We start from the raw sequence: 22,913 nt of genomic DNA on the forward strand, positions 1-22,913 counted from the left end.
GTATCAATGTACCGTCTCATTCACGGCATGCCTTGGGCAGAGGAGCATTCTACTTCAAGTATATTTTGCCTTACAATACTTCCTCAAGTGGTTGTATTTAGACTACCACTTCTACTTGACAGTTTTACAGGGAAAAGTGCGCCTATAATACCTACATATTTACCTACTTGCAAATCGCTACTTCTACTTGCACAATTCACGTTCATTCTACTTCCGTACCAGCAATGACTACTTTGACAACCTCTGGCTAGCAGTTCAAGTAGACGTTCCAACTCTTGACACGTAAAAGCAGCATTTCGGAATATTGAAGTGGGTTTCTCAACAGTGGACATCAATTTAGCTGCAGAATTCTTCCATTCATCGATGTGGAGCGTTCTTCCGGCGCAGGTACTTGGTTCGGTGTCATTCAAAGACAACCGTTGAAGGTTATTTTATAGGCGGATTTGCTTTCTACATGGGCAGTTGCTACCTGAACTCGCTAATACACATTGTGCGCCTCACGGTGTTAGTAATGGCAGAAATTATAAAATATATCCCACACAAACGTCGTTTATGTGCGATAAAACTTCAGCTGAGTGAGAAACTATCACTTTCAGTACGGCAGGCGTAGGCTACTTGTTCAAGAACACAACTTTCACACTATTTGCTATTCAACTCAACACTGATATATGTATCTGCACCCAAGCAGTATTCTACAGCCCTGCCTAGCCACCACTTCAACATCACTGATACACACCACCAGTTAAACTGAAATTAACAATCCACTGCTTCATAAAACTAACACACAACGGCAAATGTATTGATTTGAATACGAAGGTGGCCAGTACTGAAGTACTTTAAGTCGATTTTCCAAATACTTCCACTCTTGTGACTAAAACTGACAATACTGTCATTAGACGTTTTGCCTTCATAGCAATTAACTGATATAATCATGCGAGCCCTTGACCAAATCTACTTAACAAAATCACAGGAGTCCTTTTCATACTTCCAATGTCTAGTTCCCTTGTAGTTTTGACGTGTCTTGAAAATCACTTCTACTTGTAACCGAGTATATATTCAAAGCTTTACTACTACACATCCAAGTGAATATTACACTGAACGCTCGTCAGGGGCAATCTGGTTGTATGTGTTGGAAGTAGAACTGTAACAGCAAGCTGCCCAAAAGCACTAAAAATCCTAGCTCGGGAGCACATGTGAATAACCTCAGGCAACCTGGTGATGAACACGTGCAAGAAAAATCAGGCACAGGATGATTTTAATCAAATTTAAATTCCACAATGCGGATGGAAAACTAGCAGTCCAATTAGCGACAAAAGAGCAGCCAACGATTTAGTTCAGCTAGGAACAACGGGCTCCAGCTCACCAGTTACGGTAAGGTAGATATGTAAACAAAAGCACGGCAAATGAACATGTCGAAACATGGCAACGATATCACGCTCCATTTCATGATTAAAGAGTTAACTTCATTTGTTACAATACAAGAATTGTGTCCTAATCACGCCACCTTAAACCTTAATTGACGTTAGTAAATTTAGTCTTGTTCATTTTTACGACTAGGATCTTAGTCTCAAATCAATTCGCACACTGTATTTTCTGCTACTGAACGCCAAATCAACAAATCAGACTAGCAATAAAAAATTCCTTACTGAGCAGGAATTTCAGACCAAGAATGCACATTGAATGATAAAAAATTTGCTGTTGTCGCAACAGCTGGTGCAATTCTACTGGTATGAAAAACGTCGCTGACTCGGTGATTCAATTCTGTTCACCTCTCCAGCAACAAACAACCAATGGAATGGAGTCGAGAACTTTCGAATAACAAACCACCGACGGCATTCCGAGCCGCGAGTTTGACTGTGCTGTAGCCCGAGCACAGATATCATTTCATTGTAAAAGCGTCGTGATTTCCAGCATGAAATGTCAAGCGACAAAAGATTCATCGAGCGTAACCAAAATTCTTCATTTCATCGAGAGAGAAAAAACTGTTTTGAAGGAGAAAGAACAGCCTTCGGTATCATAAAACGAACCGTCTCATGGGTTACTCGTCACTAATCTCTGCTCGAAAAGGTAGCTGCTGGTGGGAATCCATGTGGAAATTCAGTCCGTCGGCGGGGAATTCTCCGGTGAAATCGACGGTGATACTCCACTCTACTATCTTCTTCTTGCCCATTTTGCTTTCTTCCCGTGCGATGTCTTTCACCTTTACCACTCCCGACACCTGAAACGAAGTCGACTATGAGCTTCTAGATGCCTTATAATTTTTTTACTTTCACCACTATCACCACTATTTTTCACTTTGAACTTTTTCCTATAACTCAGACTGATTTTGTCATGAATTTTTGATTTGAAAAATGTCAGCTGGCGAGTAATTACCACCAAAGAGAGCAGAGTACAGCAGCATTGGCGGTCGTACACATATCTGCCTCAGTCAAGCACACACAGTTTATATTAAAATTTTGGACATCTATTTTTCACAGATTTTGCCTGAAGTCTAAATGGTGGTGTTGGGAAGCTACGGTGCAGTGGTTCTCGACCTTTTTGACCTCGCGACACCATCTCATAGGGAAAAATAGTTTGCGGCACCCCAATAGCAGTTCGAGTACCCTAAGTGGCGAGTAGCATAGTGGCACATTACACCGCTGCAACACGAATGGCTTGAGGGTTCTCGCCCAGAATCACTTGCTACATCTCGAGTTGTTTACTACCTTTACTCGTGGCACCCCTGAGCATTGAAATCGGCACACCGGTTGAGAACCACTGCTACAGTGTTTAGTCACCATAATGATTTGGCTGATCAATCATCACGGTTAACATGCACTTAAAATGACAACACAACTTGAACATACTAACAATCAGTTTGGTATTTTGCCACATTTATAGCAGCATAAAATCGGTTTGTTACTGTTAATTTACTAGCTCAGAAATCAATACAAAATTTCAAACCTGCGATAATTCTCGCTCCAATTCCCGATCAGTTATCCAGTACTTTTTACGGTTTGCAACTTCGATGTCAGACTCGTGCATCACAAGCTTCAATTCCTGGACAGGTCCTAGTTCCGCAGATTCTAAATTCAAAATAAATTGCATGGTATACAACTGGAAATTAACATTGGAACAATCATACATTTATAACTCTAACGAAACTCAATTTTCATACTAAATATCAGTTTTCGAAGCTTCTGGTGCATTAGTCTTGATTTTTCGGGAAGATATTGTTAGTGCGATCAAATTGAAATGGTCAACATATTTCACTGCTACAGGAAATGCAACTTTGTCAGAACATCCTTTAGAAAGAAGCATAAAATATGTCACAGACGAAGTCTAGGACTAACAGTCCAGGCCACTCTTCGTGCATGAAATAGTTTTGGGCATCTACATGCAATCAGGTGTAATTTGGAAGTAATCACTTTTACATGACAACAGCTCCTGCACGCAAGATTATGTTCTACTGAATCCCCCTAGTTTAAATTAGATGTTAATAATATTGCAGTTTCTTCAGTACACCTCTCATATTTGATATCGATTTTTGACATTTCCAGTAATGTCAAACAGTCGGGTTGTCCATATTCTTCAGATATCCACACGATGCCAAATCAAATTCAACGAGGCACCTCGCGTACACATAACTCTGAGACCATTTAAGTGTGCAATAACTCTCAACACGGTTGCACAGGTCTGTCACGTAAGCTTCTTTACGACATATCGATATAGCTATCACATATAAGTTCTAACTCCAACTCTTAACAGGCAAGCCCACGCAGAAGCTACTAGCATCACTGCAGATAAATAAACCTACATACGTGTATATATCCTTCCGCAACCTTGGAAACCTGACACACCAGAAGTGTAAAGTCTCAAGACGAAGGAAAAAGCGATCGTGGCATGGTCAACTTGCGAGGAAATCTCAAAAATACCCAATCACCTCTTACATCGTAACTAGCAACTGACACTTCTTCAATATTTATGGTACCTGTGCTTATGCGAATCAGTGAAGACTGCAAGCTAACATAACGGGAGGACTCCAAGATATTCACAAGCACCTTTTTCTGTGAACTAACAATAGATGGAAGGCAATGTGGCTATAGGTACTCAAGTTTTTAAAGTTCCTCATTTGCTGACATTTACTACCGATTCGTGTCAGCTTGAAAGCTTTGGATTGTAATATATTTTTGATATGAATATGTTAAACTGTATTTTGTAGCGTCTATATTACCATATGCGCCATAACTGCTCCGTAATAACTGTAAGATAAGTCGAGCGATGAAAAATAGCTGCACCTCATCTTATCCCACCATAACATCGCAATGCACAACACCACTAATAGACACTGACATATTATATATATATTTGAAAACCTGACACCCAGAAAGTCACAAAATTCATAAAAGAACTATCTGCAGTTTGTAAAGTCTTTATCTGCAGTTTGTAAAGTCTTCTGTAAGAATGATCTTATCTCAACAACGTGTGGTGCGGAGTTACGCGAAAACCCCTCAAAAGTCTCATAACGGCAAGGCTGACAATATTTCCGAGATTTCCTCTGCAAAGTTGACCATCCCACAAACGCGACGCAAAAATAACTCGTCTCACACATCCCAATCATCTCTGTCCTCGATCGCTATCTCTGAGCCTTTCTACAAAAGCGAAGCCTTAATAAGCAACCCGTTGCATCAACCCACCACCCTCAGACCCCGGCTCTTTTGCGGCATCTTCTGCCTGCGCCTCTTCGTCTTTAGTAGCCACCTCGGCCGTGGCTTCCTGCTCCTCTTTACTCTCGGCGGGTGGCTCGTCGCACGCCATCTCCTCTGTTTCGGCAGCCGCGGCCTCTGCCGCCTCGGCTAGGAGGGCCTGTTATCAGAAAATAATCCGCAGGGTGACATTAGGCTAGCCACTCGGCAAACTTACCAAAGAAGGAAAGCCTCTACGCTCTTGGAAAATGTTGTTTTCGGTTAGTGAAATCTAATATGTGCTCGTTAACGTTGGTCAAGTACCATTACTACCGTAGGCTATGCTAGTTGTTTGTCATCGTCAATATTACGTCACTTAGACCAAATATTTTCAAATTTGGAATTTGATTCACCGTATTACTGACGTTTGCTACTGATGAGAGTCCGTCGATAAAAATTTAGTCAGTAAATCAACAATATGAAGTTTTTGTTCCGTATAGACCAGTGGTTCCCGACGTGGGCGACTGTGGGGCAAAAACGTTGGAGCGTCTAGTAAGATTTATTTGATCAAAATGGTCAAAGATGCACGTGAAGACGACAACTTCTGCATATGACAGGAAGAAAGGTCAACTAACAAAAATTAGACGCGGAAATCGGTCTTCCACGCACCTACCACCTTGGAGCAATGGTCATTTTTTAGTAAATTCACCAGCGATCGGAGATAGGTGAAAAAATTCCTTGATTATACGTCCTCTTTTTTCGGGTGCGTAAATTTGGGGGGCGGACAACTGTGTCGTAAATGATAAGGAGGCAATGATTAGAAAAAAGGTTGGGAGCCACTGGTGTAGACTTGCCGAAGCCACTTATGGAATGCAAAACCACACAAAAGGCAGACTTTCATGGCTCCAGTAGCATCGGCAACGTGCGTACTACCCTAACAAGCGACACACCTATTTCATTAAACCGACATCTTACCTTTTCTAATCGTTTCAGCAACAGCGGTTTCAAGCCGTGGACGGGTAGGTTGCGTTTTTTCAAATTCTCCTTCAGCTCTGTGACTTTCATTTTGCGAAAGTTATACAGGGTGGCCTCGACAAAGTCTTAAACGCGAATCGAAGCGATTAACGCGGAAACGATTATATCGTACGCGCACACGACTTACCGCCTGGCGTCGAAGCTTTCTCCGACTCTGACGCGCTTTCGGAGGACACGGCTTCTGTCTCCTGGGATTGTGAAACGGCCGGATTCGACGACTTGGCTTTCATGTCACCGTCTTCTTGCATCTAACCAATGCAAAAGTATTACACAAACACCGTTTCAGATTTAAGAGCGTCTTGGAGGTACAGAACTTCAATATACAATTGCATAGTATATTCATATTGAAATGAACGCGAATATTTTCGGCTGAGACTCGTCAGGGGTAATCGCTCTCTTGTTTGAGATTTCATTCCATGCTGGTGACGTCATATTTTGTGATACGATTGTTGATATACAATAGGGTTGTTCAATATTTGAAAAACCTTACAAATCCTCCGTTGTGATGTCTTATTCTATAGATTAAAAAAACGACACTGATCCTAAAAGAAGCTCACAGTAAGGCCATTAAGATTTCGTGCAAAGCGTTTGAAAGTAGCTGCCGAAGAATGGGTGTGACACCGACCATAGAACGGCGAGAAGACTAGTAATCAAGAAACCACGGGCTCTTGATTGGCTAATCGGCTATGCTTTAATGACCACAACAGCAGCAGCTTTCTGATTAGGTGATCAAGGAGTCTGCTACCGGCGGCGATTCTGAAAGCGCATTGTATGTAGGTTGACAGATGATGATTTAGGATTGATTCAGGGTATGTTGAGGTACGAAATACATGATGAACAAACAACAGCTGCCTCAAAAAAACGTCTAAAGCATGAACGCTTTCTGAAGGAAACCGCCGTAACCTATATGCCTTGTTTTCAACGAGGGAAAGGATAGGCACTTATGCAAGTGGCGACGGATTCCTAGTTTCAGAAAGGAGATATCATTATTGAATACAAATATAAAGCTTAACAATGACATTATAATCTGTGTGATCTTATTGGGCACAGGTTGTAGTACATAGTTGAAGTTTTGAATTCTCATTACAACGGAGGATTTGTAAGATTTCCCAAATTTTGAACAACCCTGATATACAATGTCCTTTCGAATTCTCCACTACAGGCAGATGATTACCCCTGACAAGTGTCAGACTAAAATATTCGTGTTCATTTCAATAGGAATATACATACTATTCAATCGCTTCAGATTACTATCGTAAATATCGACACCGCCACGATATGTTATACAGTAGGCTACGCTCTCCATATAATGTAAAAGACAAGTAGCGAACACGCTATCATTTCTGGCATGGCGTAATAAACCAGTTCATGCTTGTGGCGAAGGTGAGCTTCCGGATGTCTAAGAAAATAGTTGATCTCCTGTCAGGCTGCTGACTAATGATTTTCTTAGTAATTGGTTGATTACAAGAGTTCACATATATAGGTTGCTCTATATTGGGTTAATTCGAGACATTTTTGGGCTGTCACTACGATACTTCAAGACAGCATCACCCTTGATGCCCAACCAACAGATTTCAGTCTAAAATTTGACAAAGATGCGTATCAGCTGTGTAGTTACGTAGTAAGCCTAAAAACTGTACATTCTGACGGTTATGTTTAGCCATCTTCTAATGGAATTGTTGATACCCAAAGCTCAGACTAACAATAGCAATCTTAAAGAATCTATTTGCTCCAAGAATCGCATACTTTAGCAGGTAATCAGACGTGGCTACTGACAACCCCCCCATTACAATAAACCCGGTAATAAGAAGAACTCGAGAGTGGCCGTAACCGCAAGACGCACCCAATCAACATACCTTGGGATCTTCGGCCTTCTCCGTCGCTTTGGATTCTTCTTCAACAGTGGGTTGCGATGGATCGTACTGATTCTCGGTGATCTCCGTGTCGCTATCCTGCACCTCCTCCTTCACCACCAGTTCTGTACGAGATAGGCCGAGGTTTAACAATTCGCAGCGCGGGTCAAACAAAGCACAAAGTTTTTTTCAAAGAAGAAGCACAGAAACAAAACTGAAATAGAAGTAATTCGTAAATTGCTACTCAAACGAATGTAGTGATTATTAGAATATGACAAAACTACGAGTGGGATACGACAGGTCTGAGGAGTACTCCAGCAGTTTGAAGAAGCAGGTCGGGACAGGCAGCCAGCCACAGACTTTATCGGTATAGCTTCGCATGGACCCCTAAATATTTTCGGGTCGTCGCGTGGACCTCCCGCTGTTGCCTGATCCGACAACATTTTTCTCACTGCGCAACCATGGTTGCCGTCAAAATGGATAAAAAATTGAGGACAGTCTAAATTTCGGAGAAGCCTTGCCGTGGAAGTTTGGAAGCTGATGACTAAAAATGGTAATTGCTTCCACCTATACCAGTGGTTGTCAATGTGGACGAGCCAACTCAAATTGAGAAAAGGTAACTTACCCGGGCTGAGCTCCGGTGCTGGCTGTTCGGCGGTTATCGTCTCCAATTCGGGTAGTTCCAACTTTGGCATTTTAGCGGGAGGTTCGCTACTTTCTTCCTTGACCTGCGCCGCTGTTGGGGGAGGGGCAGGCACCGGCACGGGATCTTCGGGCTTTGCGTTTTTCTTCTCCGTCAGAGCCTCTTCCTTTTTCTCGTTAACCCATTTCTGCAGAGACAGTTACATGTCATTAGGAGGAAATTTAACTCTCTCAAAATTTTTTTAGAAGACGACTCAATGAGTTTACTAAATATGTAGTATAGTGAGATACGGTCTGACAAGACACACATGCAATACAAACTGCCGTTTAAGATGATAACATCGACCATTCAAGAAGTTCGTGATCTTTGAAAGATGACTCCGGCGGATAGCGCTATACGCACTTAAATATGGCAGCAACATGTTGACAGGAATTACAGGTTTTCAACGGTGCCTGAACTAGCCATATGGGGGTATTGTGTTCAAATGATTCGAAATATCTTGCGATCTAATAAGTGAGACTCTCATACAAACCATGTAGAGCTCGAATAGGTAATTCCAACTTGAGAACACTGTTTCAACGAGTTAATACAGCTAACTGAACCGTGCCACATCTCAACAACTTGCCAAACACTGAGGATGTAATCTGCCGGCCTGTCGAGCTACATAATTGCAAAGAATGCTTCATGCGACAATTAGCCTATATCAGCTGTATTCAGCAGGTAACTGTTTGAAAGTAGATCGTTGCAGCGATTTGTTGGTTATAGTCATGTCGCCCGTAGAAAGAAGTGGTGCGAGCTACTAAACCACGATCAGTAACTAATATGGAGGTATCATATTTGCGGAATACTGTCAGCTTTGTCTCAAAACCAACTGCGGCCTTCTTCAGTTCATAACCGCCAAGATAATGATCGGTGAATATGTGACCTCTGCCTTCACTAGGATGTATCATATTCAATTCCTTTCACGAGTGCAATCTTCAGGAACGCTTGAAATCATTGAATCAGTTTCCCATCTGTATTTCTGCAGCACGAGGTACTAAGACTTTCTCTGATTTTGAAATTTGTCATGGGTTATTCGCAAACACACATAATCACTGTTGACCTAACGGCATCTGAATACTTTCACATACTCAAGATTCTACTTCAACACTTGGATTTTAGCACGTCCTCGTAATTACTAACGCTACTTGCACTCAATCACATTTCTGCGGCATAACGGACATGGAAAAATTAATAACGAGAGAGAGAATACGCTGTCAAACCGATGTAAACCAACAAATCACGTCTACCACGCACCATGAACTTCTCGTAGTGAGTCTTGGATTTGCAGTGCGTGACCTTCGCCGACGATTCCGAATTGTAGAACTTGTGACAGATTTTACAGAAGAATCCCGACACGGCGATAACATATTTCTGACCTGGAAAAGTTTGTGAAAAAACGTGAAGGGAGAGCGAAAAAAACATAAAACAACCAGATGCTACCTAACGGCGCTTCGGCGTCATAGTCGGGCAATTCGTAATTTTCGAAGTTCTCGTCATCCATATTATCTTCCATCTAATGGAAAAATGCAATTCTGATTCAAATGTTCTTGTACGAGCACGATATAAAGCAAGTAATACCTTTTGCTCCGGACTAGGGCGAGATTCCATGGTAGCAGGCGCTGTAATATCAAAAATATTAATAAACCTGAGACGATAAAAAACACAAGCAGAATTACTGTACAAATGTTACACTTCACACGGTAATTGAAGATGCACACAGAAACTATCCAAATCCAAAAATTCACACCTGAATGTCCATTTTTAGTAGAAACACGGATGACAAGCATGAGGGCGACACGGCCATTCTTGCATAATGCTGTTAATTTCTAGAAAACTTTGATAGAACGTAGCTGGCAATGTCTGTGGTGTTTCTACCAACGTTCTTACTCACATACCAAGTTAACCAGGAAATGCCAACTAGCGTCTAAAACACAAGATGCGTCCCATTGTGAGGCATATGAGAATGGTGCCGGAAATCATTTTATAACTCTGCATACACCACAGGCCTGGCACTTATAAAGTGAAATGCCTTCACAATATCCAATGTATAAATGCTACTCCATGCTGTTTATTCTACGAATATTCCCAGTAGAATACGTCTTTCAGTTCAGTGTCTACACATAACCACAGATAGTAATCGAAATAATTGCTGCCATGAAATTGATTACGAGCAAGCAACACAGAAAATACATCACCCAAAATATACTGCCATGAGGGAGTTAGCTCATATAGTTGAAAGTGAATAATTATTTAAAAAATTAGGAATTCAAAATAATACGGTACAAAAATTTCAAAATGCGATCATAATATCTTACCGATTGCCGTGCCATTGGGTCGGACAATTGCAGGCTTCACAGGTGGAGGACCTTGCCATCGGTCTGAATGTAAATTACCTTATATAAATACATTCAACTGTTCCTTTTCCTGTAGGCCTATAACAGCATAAAAAATCGAACTTGTAATCAAATCCAGCAATGGTTTATCTTACACCCATATAATGATAGGGTTACCATACGTCCTCCTTTGTCAGGTTTTCGGAGATGTCCTCCGAGGACGCCTAAATGACCTCTTTTTTGACAATCCGTCTTTCTTTATAGCTTTCAGAGCTAAGATAGCGTATAGATTCGAGCGAAAATGGGTATATATGACGCAAAACAGAAAATTCGTGGTTCGAACGAAAGTGACAACATTTTTTTTAGTCAACCAACGTAAAGTGTGAAAGAAACACTGTATTTCTGGAATTGAGCCGGAAAGTTGACCTGTTTTTTCAGTGAACCAACCACAATGTCGGGTAAAAATTCACCATTGTTTCTGGATTGTACTCTAGTATTATAAGTTTGAAAATGCGTCCTCCATTCCCCATTCCAAAATATGGCAACCCTACTATAACATCACAGTTGGGCACAAAGATTTGAGTATCCAAATCCAGATTGGGTATTGATTATAATGATCTGAGAGCCCAGTAGGCGATAAAATTTTTTCGAGTACTGAAATTATAGGCTCTATTCCTGTAAGAGTACTAGTACTAATGAGAACTATAGTTTCGATGTCTTTTGCTCGAAGTGAAAGCCTCACGACCTCAATTGGTCATATCACAGTATACAAAATACGAAGCTACACAGGTTAGAGGAAATGACATTTCTGTTGAGCCGTGATCGACTCACCTTTTGCCACAACTTAGCGGAAAAATACCAAATATCTTCACGTGGTGTAATACTGGCATTAACTTCTTTGCGGTAGCATAAAAAGGTTTTAAACTCCAATTCATAGTTGTTGCTTTGTGTAAAGTACGAATTTCATATTTGAGAATATCTCATCAACAGTATTAAGTAGGCCAAGTTTTTGCAACTTTTCTTTACTCAGAAGTTAGGTAGTATGGTGTTTCAAGCTGAATGGAGGAATCTTATATTGCAACATTTCTCCATTTTTTTTCATACAACATTTTTCGATTTTTCATGCTACTAACTTTTTACTGGAAATATTTGGCACGTACATTCAGGGTAGACTGCCGGAAATTATATTTTCATCGGGTCAATTTATTCAGGCTATTGATTTTGTTAAAGTCACCAACGCTGAGTTTAGCTGCAGTGCCTTGCATACAGATCGATTTGAGCATCTCATACCCTAATAATTTCAAGGAACTTGTAGATAAATGCAACTTTTGTGAAAAACAAACGCAATTTCCACGGATTTGACTGCAACATAAAGGGGAGGCGTCTAAAAAAGTTTGAGAACCACTGATTTAGGTATTCAATCTTTCTCTGCAGTTAATAATCACAGTTGTACTCACTTTCGGGAGGTGGCGGGCGCCTGGAATCCCAATGCGGCGGTGGCGGAGCATAACGTGGCGGGGACCGCCTCACATATCTATACCGGTCCCATTCCGGCCGGGGCGGTCCCCATCTGGGTGGGCTTCGACCCCTCATTGGACTTCTACTGCGAGGTGGCGATCTACCGCGTGGCGGACTGCGCCCTCTTATCGGACTTCTGCCTCGGGGCGGCGGTACTCTGGGCGGGCTACGTCTCCAGCCAGGGCTTCTCCTGCCCCAATCTGGTGGATGGGAGCGTGGTGGTGAACGTCGCGCCCAATTTGGCGGTGGGCTACGTTCTCGTATGGGGCTACGAGGGGGGCTTCGCACGGGTGGGGGTGGACTGCCACGGCGTCTTTTTTCCCACTCTTGGAACCTTCGAAATTCAGCCTCTCGATCGTACCCTGGGTGTGAAAAGGCTTCGTTACAAGGGCAGTTGTATAATTGAGTTAGTGCACTTTCTTATCCGCATACAAAATTGTTCCCCATGAATATGACAAAATGGATAATGTTTCATGTGATCACCAACTATTTTTCCGTGATATCAGATATACACTACACATGTAAGAGATCAACGCGTTTATAATTGGTCTACGGCTGGGTGTTTGAGTGTATGACTGTATGCACTAATTTGTGATGGTCATGGGGAACACCTCTGTTTCGTAGATAGGAAAGTACACTGGACCCCGAAATTGATCGAGCCACACCGTCAGACGGTCTCTTGTCCCTGTCAGGGCTGTTGCGGTTTTGTTTATTAGGCATTGGCGGAGGTCCTACAGCAGATCCTGGAAATTATACACACGCTCGTGACACTCGAATTGTTCATCATCAAAGGCTCATGGAATCTTACCTTGTGGGTGATAACCGGGCCATTGACGTGGCGGTGGTGGGGAACGGCTCATTATTAAAACTTATTTCACTGAAACACTGTCCTAAATTTGGTGTCCTATTTCATCAAAGGACTACAAGACTCTTGCCTACGATTTGCACTCGGAATTTGATCAGCTGTATAGAACTGTATTGTTTTCATTATATGTGCATAAACCAGAGTAATAGTACTGTAATCTCGTAGCGCTGTATAATAAGCAATGTCTCTAGACTTCAATGCTCCCTAGTCTGTATATCATTGCTCTCAGCATTCATTATTATCAATGTTTTCATCCCGCGCACATTTCAAGCTAAAATATAGACTGGATATATCCATTATGCTATCATAATGGTATTACTTTCAATGCACTGCCGGTCGGTGAAGTATTCTTTCATCATTGCGCTGATACTTACGCTAGAAATATTCACAATTTTATCTTTATCTAAGTGGTCAAGCTCGTGCTTACCTCGACTCATATTATATGACCTGAGCCTCGCGGCGCTTCCTTTGCACTCCTGTAAAAACTGCGAACAGAATGTCCGTTTTCCTTGGTCAACGCGCTTCCTTCAACATCAACAAAATTTTAACCCCACTCATCGACGAACGTTTTGAAGAGGGGTCAGTCCAATTATCACGGGATACGTACAAGACGAAATGAGCTGTCAGATCTGAGCTACCTGTTGCAGCACGTTTTCGCTTTCTCGCGGGCACGACGCACGACGTGATCCGAATAAGCTTTTTTTCACCACTGTGATGCTAATAGCACATCCGCAGAAATATGATGACCGGGTGAATCATTGTGAATGTACGGGGATAACATGATTTTTTTCGGTCTATAAAATTTAGAAATAACAAGGATATGTGTTGCCAGATTTCAAAATTCTCAGAAAAACCGATTGCCAGATCTTAATATTTAGAGGTGGTCAACAAAAAAGATCCTGCTCCGGCAAATAGACATTCAAATGCCTACATTTTAATGATGAAATCCAAATATCATATTCACCCCTCTGCGACCCCAAGGGCAGGTCCACTACTTGCTACAAGTTACAATAACAATCCCAAATGACATCAAAAAATATTTCAGCCTTCGGAACACAGTAGGGGACTCAGCAGAATCCTATGAAAATGGATCATTTTTCAGGAAACATACATGCCCGTACTGATATTATAACGGAAATTTGAAAAATCATTTTCACCCCTCTGCGACCTCATAAGCTGAACTACACCATGCTACAAGTCAAAAGGACTATCCCAACATCACACCAAAAAATATTTCAGCCTTCGGAACACAGTAGGGGACTCAGCAGAATCCTATGAAAATGGATCATTTTTCAGGAAACATACATGCCCGTACTGATATTATAACGGAAATTTGAAAAATCATTTTCACCCCTCTGCGACCTCATAAGCTGAACTACACCATGCTACAAGTCAAAAGGACTATCCCAACATCAGACCAAAAAATATTTCAGCCTTCGGAACACAGTAGGGGACTCAGCAGAATCCTATGAAAATGGATCATTTTTCAGGAAACAGACATGCCCGTACTGATATTATAACGGAAATTTGAAAAATCATTTTCACCCCTCTGCGACCTCATAAGCTGAACTACACCATGCTACAAGTCAAAAGGACTATCCCAACATCAGACCAAAAAATATTTCAGCCTTCGGAACACAGTAGGGGACTCAGCAGAATCCTATGAAAATGGATCATTTTTCAGGAAACATACATGCCCGTACTGATATTATAACGGAAATTTGAAAAATCATTTTCACCCCTCTGCGACCTCATAAGCTGAACTACACCATGCTACAAGTCAAAAGGACTATCCCAACATCACACCAAAAAATATTTCAGCCTTCGGAACACAGTAGGGGACTCAGCAGAATCCTATGAAAATGGATCATTTTTGAGGAAACAGACATGCCCGTAGTGATATTATAACGGAAATTTGAAAAATCATTTTCACCCCTCTGCGACCTCATAAGCTGAACTACACCTTGCTACAAGTCGAGAAGACTATCTCAACATCACACCAAAAAATATTTCAGCGTTCGGAACACAGTAGGGGACTCAGCAGAATCCTATGAAAATGGATCATTTTTCAGGAAACATACATGCCCGTACTGATATTATAACGGAAATTTGAAAAATCATTTTCACCCCTCTGCGACCTCATAAGCTGAACTACACCATGCTACAAGTCAAAAGGACTATCCCAACATCACACCAAAAAATATTTCAGCCTTCGGAACACAGTAGGGGACTCAGCAGAATCCTATGAAAATGGATCATTTTTCAGGAAACATACATGCCGTACTGATATTATAACGGAAATTTGAAAAATCATTTTCACCCCTCTGCGACCTCATAAGCTGAACTACACCATGCTACAAGTCAAAAGGACTATCCCAACATCACACCAAAAAATATTTCAGCCTTCGGAACACAGTAGGGGACTCAGCAGAATCCTATGAAAATGGATCATTTTTCAGGAAACAGACATGCCCGTACTGATATTATAACGGAAATTTGAAAAATCATTTTCACCCCTCTGCGACCTCATAAGCTGAACTACACCATGCTACAAGTCAAAAGGACTATCCCAACATCAGACCAAAAAATATTTCAGCCTTCGGAACACAGTAGGGGACTCAGCAGAATCCTATGAAAATGGATCATTTTTCAGGAAACAGACATGCCCGTACTGATATTATAACGGAAATTTGAAAAATCATTTTCACCCCTCTGCGACCTCATAAGCTGAACTACACCATGCTACAAGTCAAAAGGACTATCCCAACATCACACCAAAAAATATTTCAGCCTTCGGAACACAGTAAATTGGCGATCGATCCAAAATATGAAAGCAGTTTCATTCGGAATCAATATTCGTTCATAATATAAATACAAAAAATATCATATTACGCGTCCATCATCTCTTTAGCTGCAATGTAGCTGAGGTTGCGTGTGTGCATTACATATTTAATGCAGACCTCTTTCAGTATAACGTGTCTGAAGTAATCATCTGCACGAAAATCGGGCTCCAAGACTATCATCAGTTCACAATCTTTTTTGATGACCGATGGATTGAACACATTCGTGATACATGGTGCTGAGTACGCGTGCACAGTGACAGTCGAATTGACACACTTTTTGAAGAGTTTCTTATGCAAACATAACTTTGACATCAAATACCAATACAAATTTCCAATTTCATCTTCTGGTAATAAGTCTGACGGCGCTTTGGACGGAGTACGCTGAGCCAATCTGGATTGCATCATCATCAATTTCTTGTTGATAAGAAAAGATCTGTGAGTTTCATGATGTGGTTCCTGGCACGCGTTTCGAGGCCTTTCACACAAAGCTGTGAAGTACGAGACCAAACCGTCAGCAAAGATTTCGTCAAATTCTTGTGGTATTTTAAACATTATCATTTGGAACTCCGTCACATTTTCCATCCTGATTTCCAAATTTTGAATTGGTCTCATTCTTTTCCTCCTCACAATTTTTATTTTTGGAGTCTCATCTTCGTCTGCGGTAGAATCATCGTCGCTTATAATCAGACGCTTATCTGGGCGTCTTACATAAAAAAAAATATATCCATTCTGTGTCTTCGCAGTAGATGAAACGTCACGGCTTTCTCGATAAACGTTATTGTCATCATAAACAACTGCGGTACCATCCTTTTTCATTACATTGGTGACGTAGTGTCCCGCGTTGACCGATTCACCAAGCCTTGAAACTACGGCGTTTAAATTAAAGCACTTGCCTCCATACTTAATCTTTTCCGCTGCTGCGAGGCTGTAGGAAAGAATATTGCTGTGATCGTTCCTTGGCGCATGAACGACCAATATACTCGGAGTCGACAAGATTTGACGATGCATATCCACCACAGAGTTACATTTAAAACAATGTTCTGTGGTCGAATCATCGAATTGCTTTCGGATATTGTCCTCCAGTGACTCAGTTGCATTATCCCCGACAACAAGACGAATGACTGTTTTGTTTGTGGCCGATTGATTTATGAAGCCACAGGATTGGCAAGCTCCTCGTAATTCAATATGCGTATCGCAATTCAGGTTGGCCTTTTCCAAAATTGCGGGGATATTGCTGAGCTCGAAAAATTCTATGGCGTCTTGTTGTTGTCCCTCCGTAAACTTACAAGCCTCAGCTGATTCCCTGACGGCATTTTCAATTTCCGGATCCGTACTCTCCTTGCGGTTTACTAGATTAGAAATGATTTGGGCTGTATGATTAGTGGATTGGATTTCTTCTCCCTCCCTGCTACACGGAAAGCACGAAGCTACTGCCTGTACAATTGAATTAAACCAACATGTGTTTCCCATGTTTTTCAATCCTATGGCAGCGACATCTTTCAGAATGAATCTTTCTCTAGATTTTTTGACATCGGAATGGACGACCTCTGATGTTCTTGCAAAATCGTAAAGAATCCAATGGCGAAAATGTGTTTGATCTAATGGGAATTCCTCGGTTCCTGCAGAGCATATCACCCGGGCGACAAGGCAAACGCATACTCCACAGCCGCTGTTGTCCACCTGCTTCAACACATTCCTTGTCTTGCACCGCGCCTTTAGTATCCGTTTTTGGCTGGATCTAGAACGACCCAATATGGAGCGTAGTCGTTGTTCCGCAAGTTTGGCCAGATCCTCTTTATTGTTTGAAGAAGAATCAATCAAATACCATATGTTTGAATGTTTTGAGTACCACAGAAGAAAAAAGTGTTCGTTGTACAGAACAGGGAGAAGAAGGTGGTCTGGAACATCTCCTGCTGCGTTCATCAGTAAAGAAGAAAATTTCACCGCTGCTGATTCCTCAATTTCCGTTGGGTTTTGTAATAAGATCAAATTATTATATGTGTCTGAAAAGCCGAATCTTTTCAGGCCCAGCTCTTTATTCAGATTCATAACGCACTGGCAAATATATGAGTTGACCACGTCTGCCGTAAGCCACCCTGGATAAGTCGTGTTTAAAACATGCGACTGAATTTTGTTCATGACAATCTCATCAGGATCCAAACATAAGCTGTAAACGTCCATCCAAGATACATGTGCACCATTTGAAGTGGAGAAGGCCATTTCTTTGAATTCTTCAAACAAGTGTTCATGGTCGTGCCACAATGATCTCGCAAAAGCGTAGACCTGATTTAGCTGACTCATATTAATATCACTTTCCAACACCCCATTTTTCAAATTATCAAGTCGACAAATGATAGCACCTTCGGAGACGTCGTCAGCAACTGTGACACCGCGAAATTTCAAATGTGCCGCAGCTTTTTTTGACACGTAGTATCCCGAAGCCCGTCGTTTTCGTTTCTTGAATACTGATTTGATGAGTTGATGATTCGGATCAGGAGTTTTAGCATTCGATGAAGACGTTCTCTGAAACCTGTTTTTCGTATTATTTGATTTCTCGTTGGTACTTTTTCTGTAACCTTTATGGAAAACTGTATCGCAATATATTTCGCAAGACCTTGACACTTCGTTGCCGTATTTTAGGATAAATTTATCCAAAGAGCATTTCGATGTGGTATTTTCAAAGTAGATATTTTTCAATTGGAAAAAATGTTCCTCAATTATTCCTTGGGTTCGATTGTTTTTACATATAGACTTTATTCCCTTTTCATTACTTTGCTTTTCAAGATTGTTGTAGAATTTTGCATATTTGGCATAAAAAGCAGTGACTGAATTTTCATTGACGTGTCGCGATAAGTCTCCAAGCAAAAGGCCGGACGTGGCTGCGAGTTTTGGAAAAAATATCGACATCAATTTTTCCATAAAATTGTCGGAGAAATATGCATTTTCCTCGGGGTATTTTTCTTTACAATTTCCGTTTCTGTATGATTCACTGTGCTTGAATTCGTTGATCATTTTCTCATAGCGTAAATAGAAGGGCGACTTGAGCTCCTGTTTTTTGTCCAGCGACGCAACATTCGAAAAAAAATCTTCATCATTGCCGAATTCGTCAGAGTCTTCCTCTTCGGACGCCAAGTCGCGTGATTTGTTAATACTCTTGTGTTGTTGCAGACGTCGATAGCACGATACCACATCTGGAGTGTTCTGCCTCGAAAGGAGGATAGTGCATAAGTTACGTATTATAAAGTCCAACTCGTCCATAGTGGTGGCCATAAACAATAAACTGATCCAGTGCATTGCATCCTTATGTACATTCTTCTTGTAATGTTTATTACACATCCGTGACGCAGCCTTCATGCAGTGACTCAAACAATTTAAAACGAAACTGTGGTCAAGATCGTGCTCCTGGGCATTGCCAGTCGCAATTCGGTACACCCTTTCGTAATATTGTAATCTGGTTTCCCTGCAATACACCCACAACACTGAATTCCAAAGAGCAAGAGCCCCATCGATCAAAAATAGTCTAGGAATCGCTTTTGGGGGAGCAGCATCCTTGAAACGCTGTAAAAATGTTACAATACTTGAGGTCGTGTGTGATGCTGTTACAAAAGTAGCAACAGGCAATCCAGGATAACCCTCATATGGACATCGCATAAGCAATGAATAAATTTGGTATGCAGGGTGACCGGAGCGAGAGCGAATTATACCAGATGAGCTGTCAAAATAAACTCCGTCCTTCCGACATAAGTCCGCGAATAGTTCTAACTGTGCTTCGCTGAATAGCGTTGCCCCTAGCTCAGGAAATCCTTCCCAGTGACGCAAAAAGTTAGAACCGTCGTTTTGATATTTCTCGGCTAGGATTTTAAGATTTTGCAAGACATCATGTGTCCAGTTCTGAGGCAGTCCAATACTACTCTTTAACTGTCTGAGAACAGATGCAGATGGGACATTTGTATGCGAGCCACAAATTCTCTCAGTTTCTGACAGTTGACCCCTTAAATCCCTATAAACTTTTGTTGCCGATCTACCTTCAAGGCGTCCTCTTAGTAATTCGATTTGCGGCCCTCGAACGGGTCGCGAACGAATACATGTTATTTTGTCGTATTTTCATAGGATTCTGCTGAGTCCCCTACTGTGTTCCGAAGGCTGAAATATTTTTTGGTGTGATGTTGGGATAGTCCTTTTGACTTGTAGCATGGTGTAGTTCAGCTTATGAGGTCGCAGAGGGGTGAAAATGATTTTTCAAATTTCCGTTATAATATCAGTACGGGCATGTATGTTTCCTGAAAAATGATCCATTTTCATAGGATTCTGCTGAGTCCCCTACTGTGTTCCGAAGGCTGAAATATTTTTTAGTGTGATGTTGAGATAGTCTTCTCGACTTGTAGCATGGTGTAGTTCAACTTATGAGGTCGCAGAGGGGTGAAAATGATTTTTCAAATTTCCGTTATAATATCAGTACGGGCATGTATGTTTCCTGAAAAATGATCCATTTTCATAGGATTCTGCTGAGTCCCCTACTGTGTTCCGAAGGCTGAAATATTTTTTGGTGTGATGTTGGGATAGTCCTTTTGACTTGTAGCATGGTGTAGTTCAGCTTATGAGGTCGCAGAGGGGTGAAAATGATTTTTCAAATTTCCGTTATAATATCAGTACGGGCATGTCTGTTTCCTGAAAAATGATCCATTTTCATAGGATTCTGCTGAGTCCCCTACTGTGTTCCGAAGGCTGAAATATTTTTTGGTGTGATGTTGGGATAGTTCTTTTGACTTGTAGCATGGTGTAGTTCAGCTTATGAGGTCGCAGAGGGGTGAAAATGATTTTTCAAATTTCCGTTATAATATCAGTACGGGCATGTCTGTTTCCTGAAAAATGATCCATTTTCATAGGATTCTGCTGAGTCCCCTACTGTGTTCCGAAGGCTGAAATATTTTTTGGTGTGATGTTGGGATAGTCTAGTCCTTTTGACTTGTAGCATGGTGTAGTTCAGCTTATGAGGTCGCAGAGGGGTGAAAATGATTTTTCAAATTTCCGTTATAATATCAGTACGGGCATGTCTGTTTCCTGAAAAATGATCCATTTTCATAGGGTTCTGCTGAGTCCCCTACTGTGTTCCGAAGGCTGAAATATTTTTTGGTGTGATGTTGGGATAGTCCTTTTGACTTGTAGCATGGTGTAGTTCAGCTTATGAGGTTGCAGAGGGGTGAAAATGATTTTTTCAAATTTCCGTTATAATATCAGTACGGGCATGTCTGTTTCCTGAAAAATGATCCATTTTCATAGGATTCTGCTGAGTCCCCTACTGTGTTCTGAAGGCTGAAATATTTTTTGGTGTGATGTTGGGATAGTCCTTTTGACTTGTAGCATGGTGTAGTTCAGCTTATGAGGTCGCAGAGGGGTGAAAATGATTTTTCAAATTTCCGTTATAATATCAGTACGGGCATGTCTGTTTCCTGAAAAATGATCCATTTTCATAGGATTCTGCTGAGTCCCCTACTGTGTTCCGAAGGCTGAAATATTTTTTGGTGTGATGTTGGGATAGTCCTTTTGACTTGTAGCATGGTGTAGGGCAGCTTATGAGGTCGCAGAGGGGTGAAAATGATTTTTCAAATTTCCGTTATAATATCAGTACGGGCATGTCTGTTTCCTGAAAAATGATCCATTTTCATAGGATTCTGCTGAGTCCCCTACTGTGTTCCGAAGGCTGAAATATTTTTTGGTGTGATGTTGGGATAGTCCTTTTGACTTGTAGCATGGTGTAGTTCAGCTTATGAGGTCGCAGAGGGGTGAAAATGATTTTTCAAATTTCCGTTATAATATCAGTACGGGCATGTCTGTTTCCTGAAAAATGATCCATTTTCATAGGATTCTGCTGAGTCCCCTACTGTGTTCCGAAGGCTGAAATATTTTTTGGTGTGATGTTGGGATAGTCCTTTTGACTTGTAGCATGGTGTAGTTCAGCTTATGAGGTCGCAGAGGGGTGAAAATGATTTTTCAAATTTCCGTTATAATATCAGTACGGGCATGTCTGTTTCCTGAAAAATGATCCATTTTCATAGGATTCTGCTGAGTCTCCTACTGTGTTCCGAAGGCTGAAATATTTTTTGGTGTGATGTTGAGATAGTCCTTTTGACTTGTAGCATGGTGTAGTTCAGCTTATGAGGTCGCAGAGGGGTGAAAATGATTTTTCAAATTTCCGTTATAATATCAGTACGGGCATGTAGTTTTCCTGAAAAATGATCCATTTTCATAGGATTCTGCTGAGTCCCCTACTGTGTTCCGAAGGCTGAAATATTTTTTAGTGTGATGTTGAGATAGTCTTCTCGACTTGTAGCATGGTGTAGTTCAGCTTATGAGGTCGCAGAGGGGTGAAAATGATTTTTCAAATTTCCGTTATAATATCAGTACGGGCATGTCTGTTTCCTGAAAAATGATCCATTTTCATAGGATTCTGCTGAGTCCCCTACTGTGTTCCGAAGGCTGAAATATTTTTTGGTGTGATGTTGGGATAGTCCTTTTGACTTGTAGCATGGTGTAGTTCAGCTTATGAGGTCGCAGAGGGGTGAAAATGATTTTTCAAATTTCCGTTATAATATCAGTACGGGCATGTATGTTTCCTGAAAAATGATCCATTTTCATAGGATTCTGCTGAGTCCCCTACTGTGTTCCCAAGGCTGAAATATTTTTTGATGTCATTTGGGATTGTTATTGTAACTTGTAGCAAGTAGTGGACCTGCCCTTGGGGTCGCAGAGGGGTGAATATGATATTTGGATTTCATCATTAAAATGTAGGCATTTGAATGTCTATTTGCCGGAGCAGGATCTTTTTTGTTGACCACCTCTAAATATTAAGATCTGGCAATTGGTTTTTCTGAGAATTTTGAAATCTGGCAACACATATCCTAGTTATTTCTAAATTTTATAGACCGAAAAAAATCATGTTATCCCCGTACATTCACAATGATTCACCCGGTCATCATATTTCTGCGGATGTGCTATTAGCATCACAGTGGTTTTTTTTCATAACTTGGGCTTTCTGGAGTGTAGTCGGAGCCGGAGCCGGAGCAAGGAGCCGATGGCCCGGAGAATGAATTCTCAACGGAGCTAGATCCATTTGCTT

General features: G+C 41.3%; 1 protein-coding gene across 5 annotated transcripts; it reads right to left on the reverse strand.

Moving 5' to 3' along the window:
- Window positions 1–1,240: 1,240 nt before the first annotated feature.
- On the reverse strand, window positions 1,241–13,658 carry LOC145453212 (uncharacterized). Of its 5 annotated transcripts, none has more exons than XM_080331188.1 (14): window positions 13,381–13,656; window positions 12,754–12,831; window positions 12,028–12,450; window positions 10,553–10,615; window positions 9,816–9,856; window positions 9,678–9,750; window positions 9,492–9,613; window positions 8,178–8,382; window positions 7,556–7,677; window positions 5,827–5,947; window positions 5,640–5,764; window positions 4,677–4,845; window positions 2,944–3,065; window positions 1,241–2,218 (listed from the first exon to the last, which is right to left on the reverse strand). In XM_080331188.1, the coding sequence occupies exons 1-14, from the start codon at window positions 13,388–13,390 to the stop codon at window positions 2,039–2,041; spliced, it is 1,854 nt and encodes a 617-aa protein (XP_080187314.1). In that variant the 5' UTR covers window positions 13,391–13,656; the 3' UTR covers window positions 1,241–2,038. The 5 variants fall into 5 exon arrangements, with proteins under 5 accessions (XP_080187314.1, XP_080187313.1, XP_080187315.1 ...); XM_080331187.1 differs by having other exon boundaries at window positions 12,897–13,655; XM_080331189.1 differs by lacking the exon at window positions 12,754–12,831 and having other exon boundaries at window positions 13,381–13,655.
- Window positions 13,659–22,913: the final 9,255 nt, after the last annotated feature.

The sequence above is a fragment of the Botryllus schlosseri genome, chromosome 13 (assembly GCF_051294905.1).
Source record: "Botryllus schlosseri isolate E-star chromosome 13, Bs_hap1, whole genome shotgun sequence".
In the NCBI taxonomy this organism is placed as follows: Eukaryota; Metazoa; Chordata; class Ascidiacea; order Stolidobranchia; family Styelidae; genus Botryllus; species Botryllus schlosseri.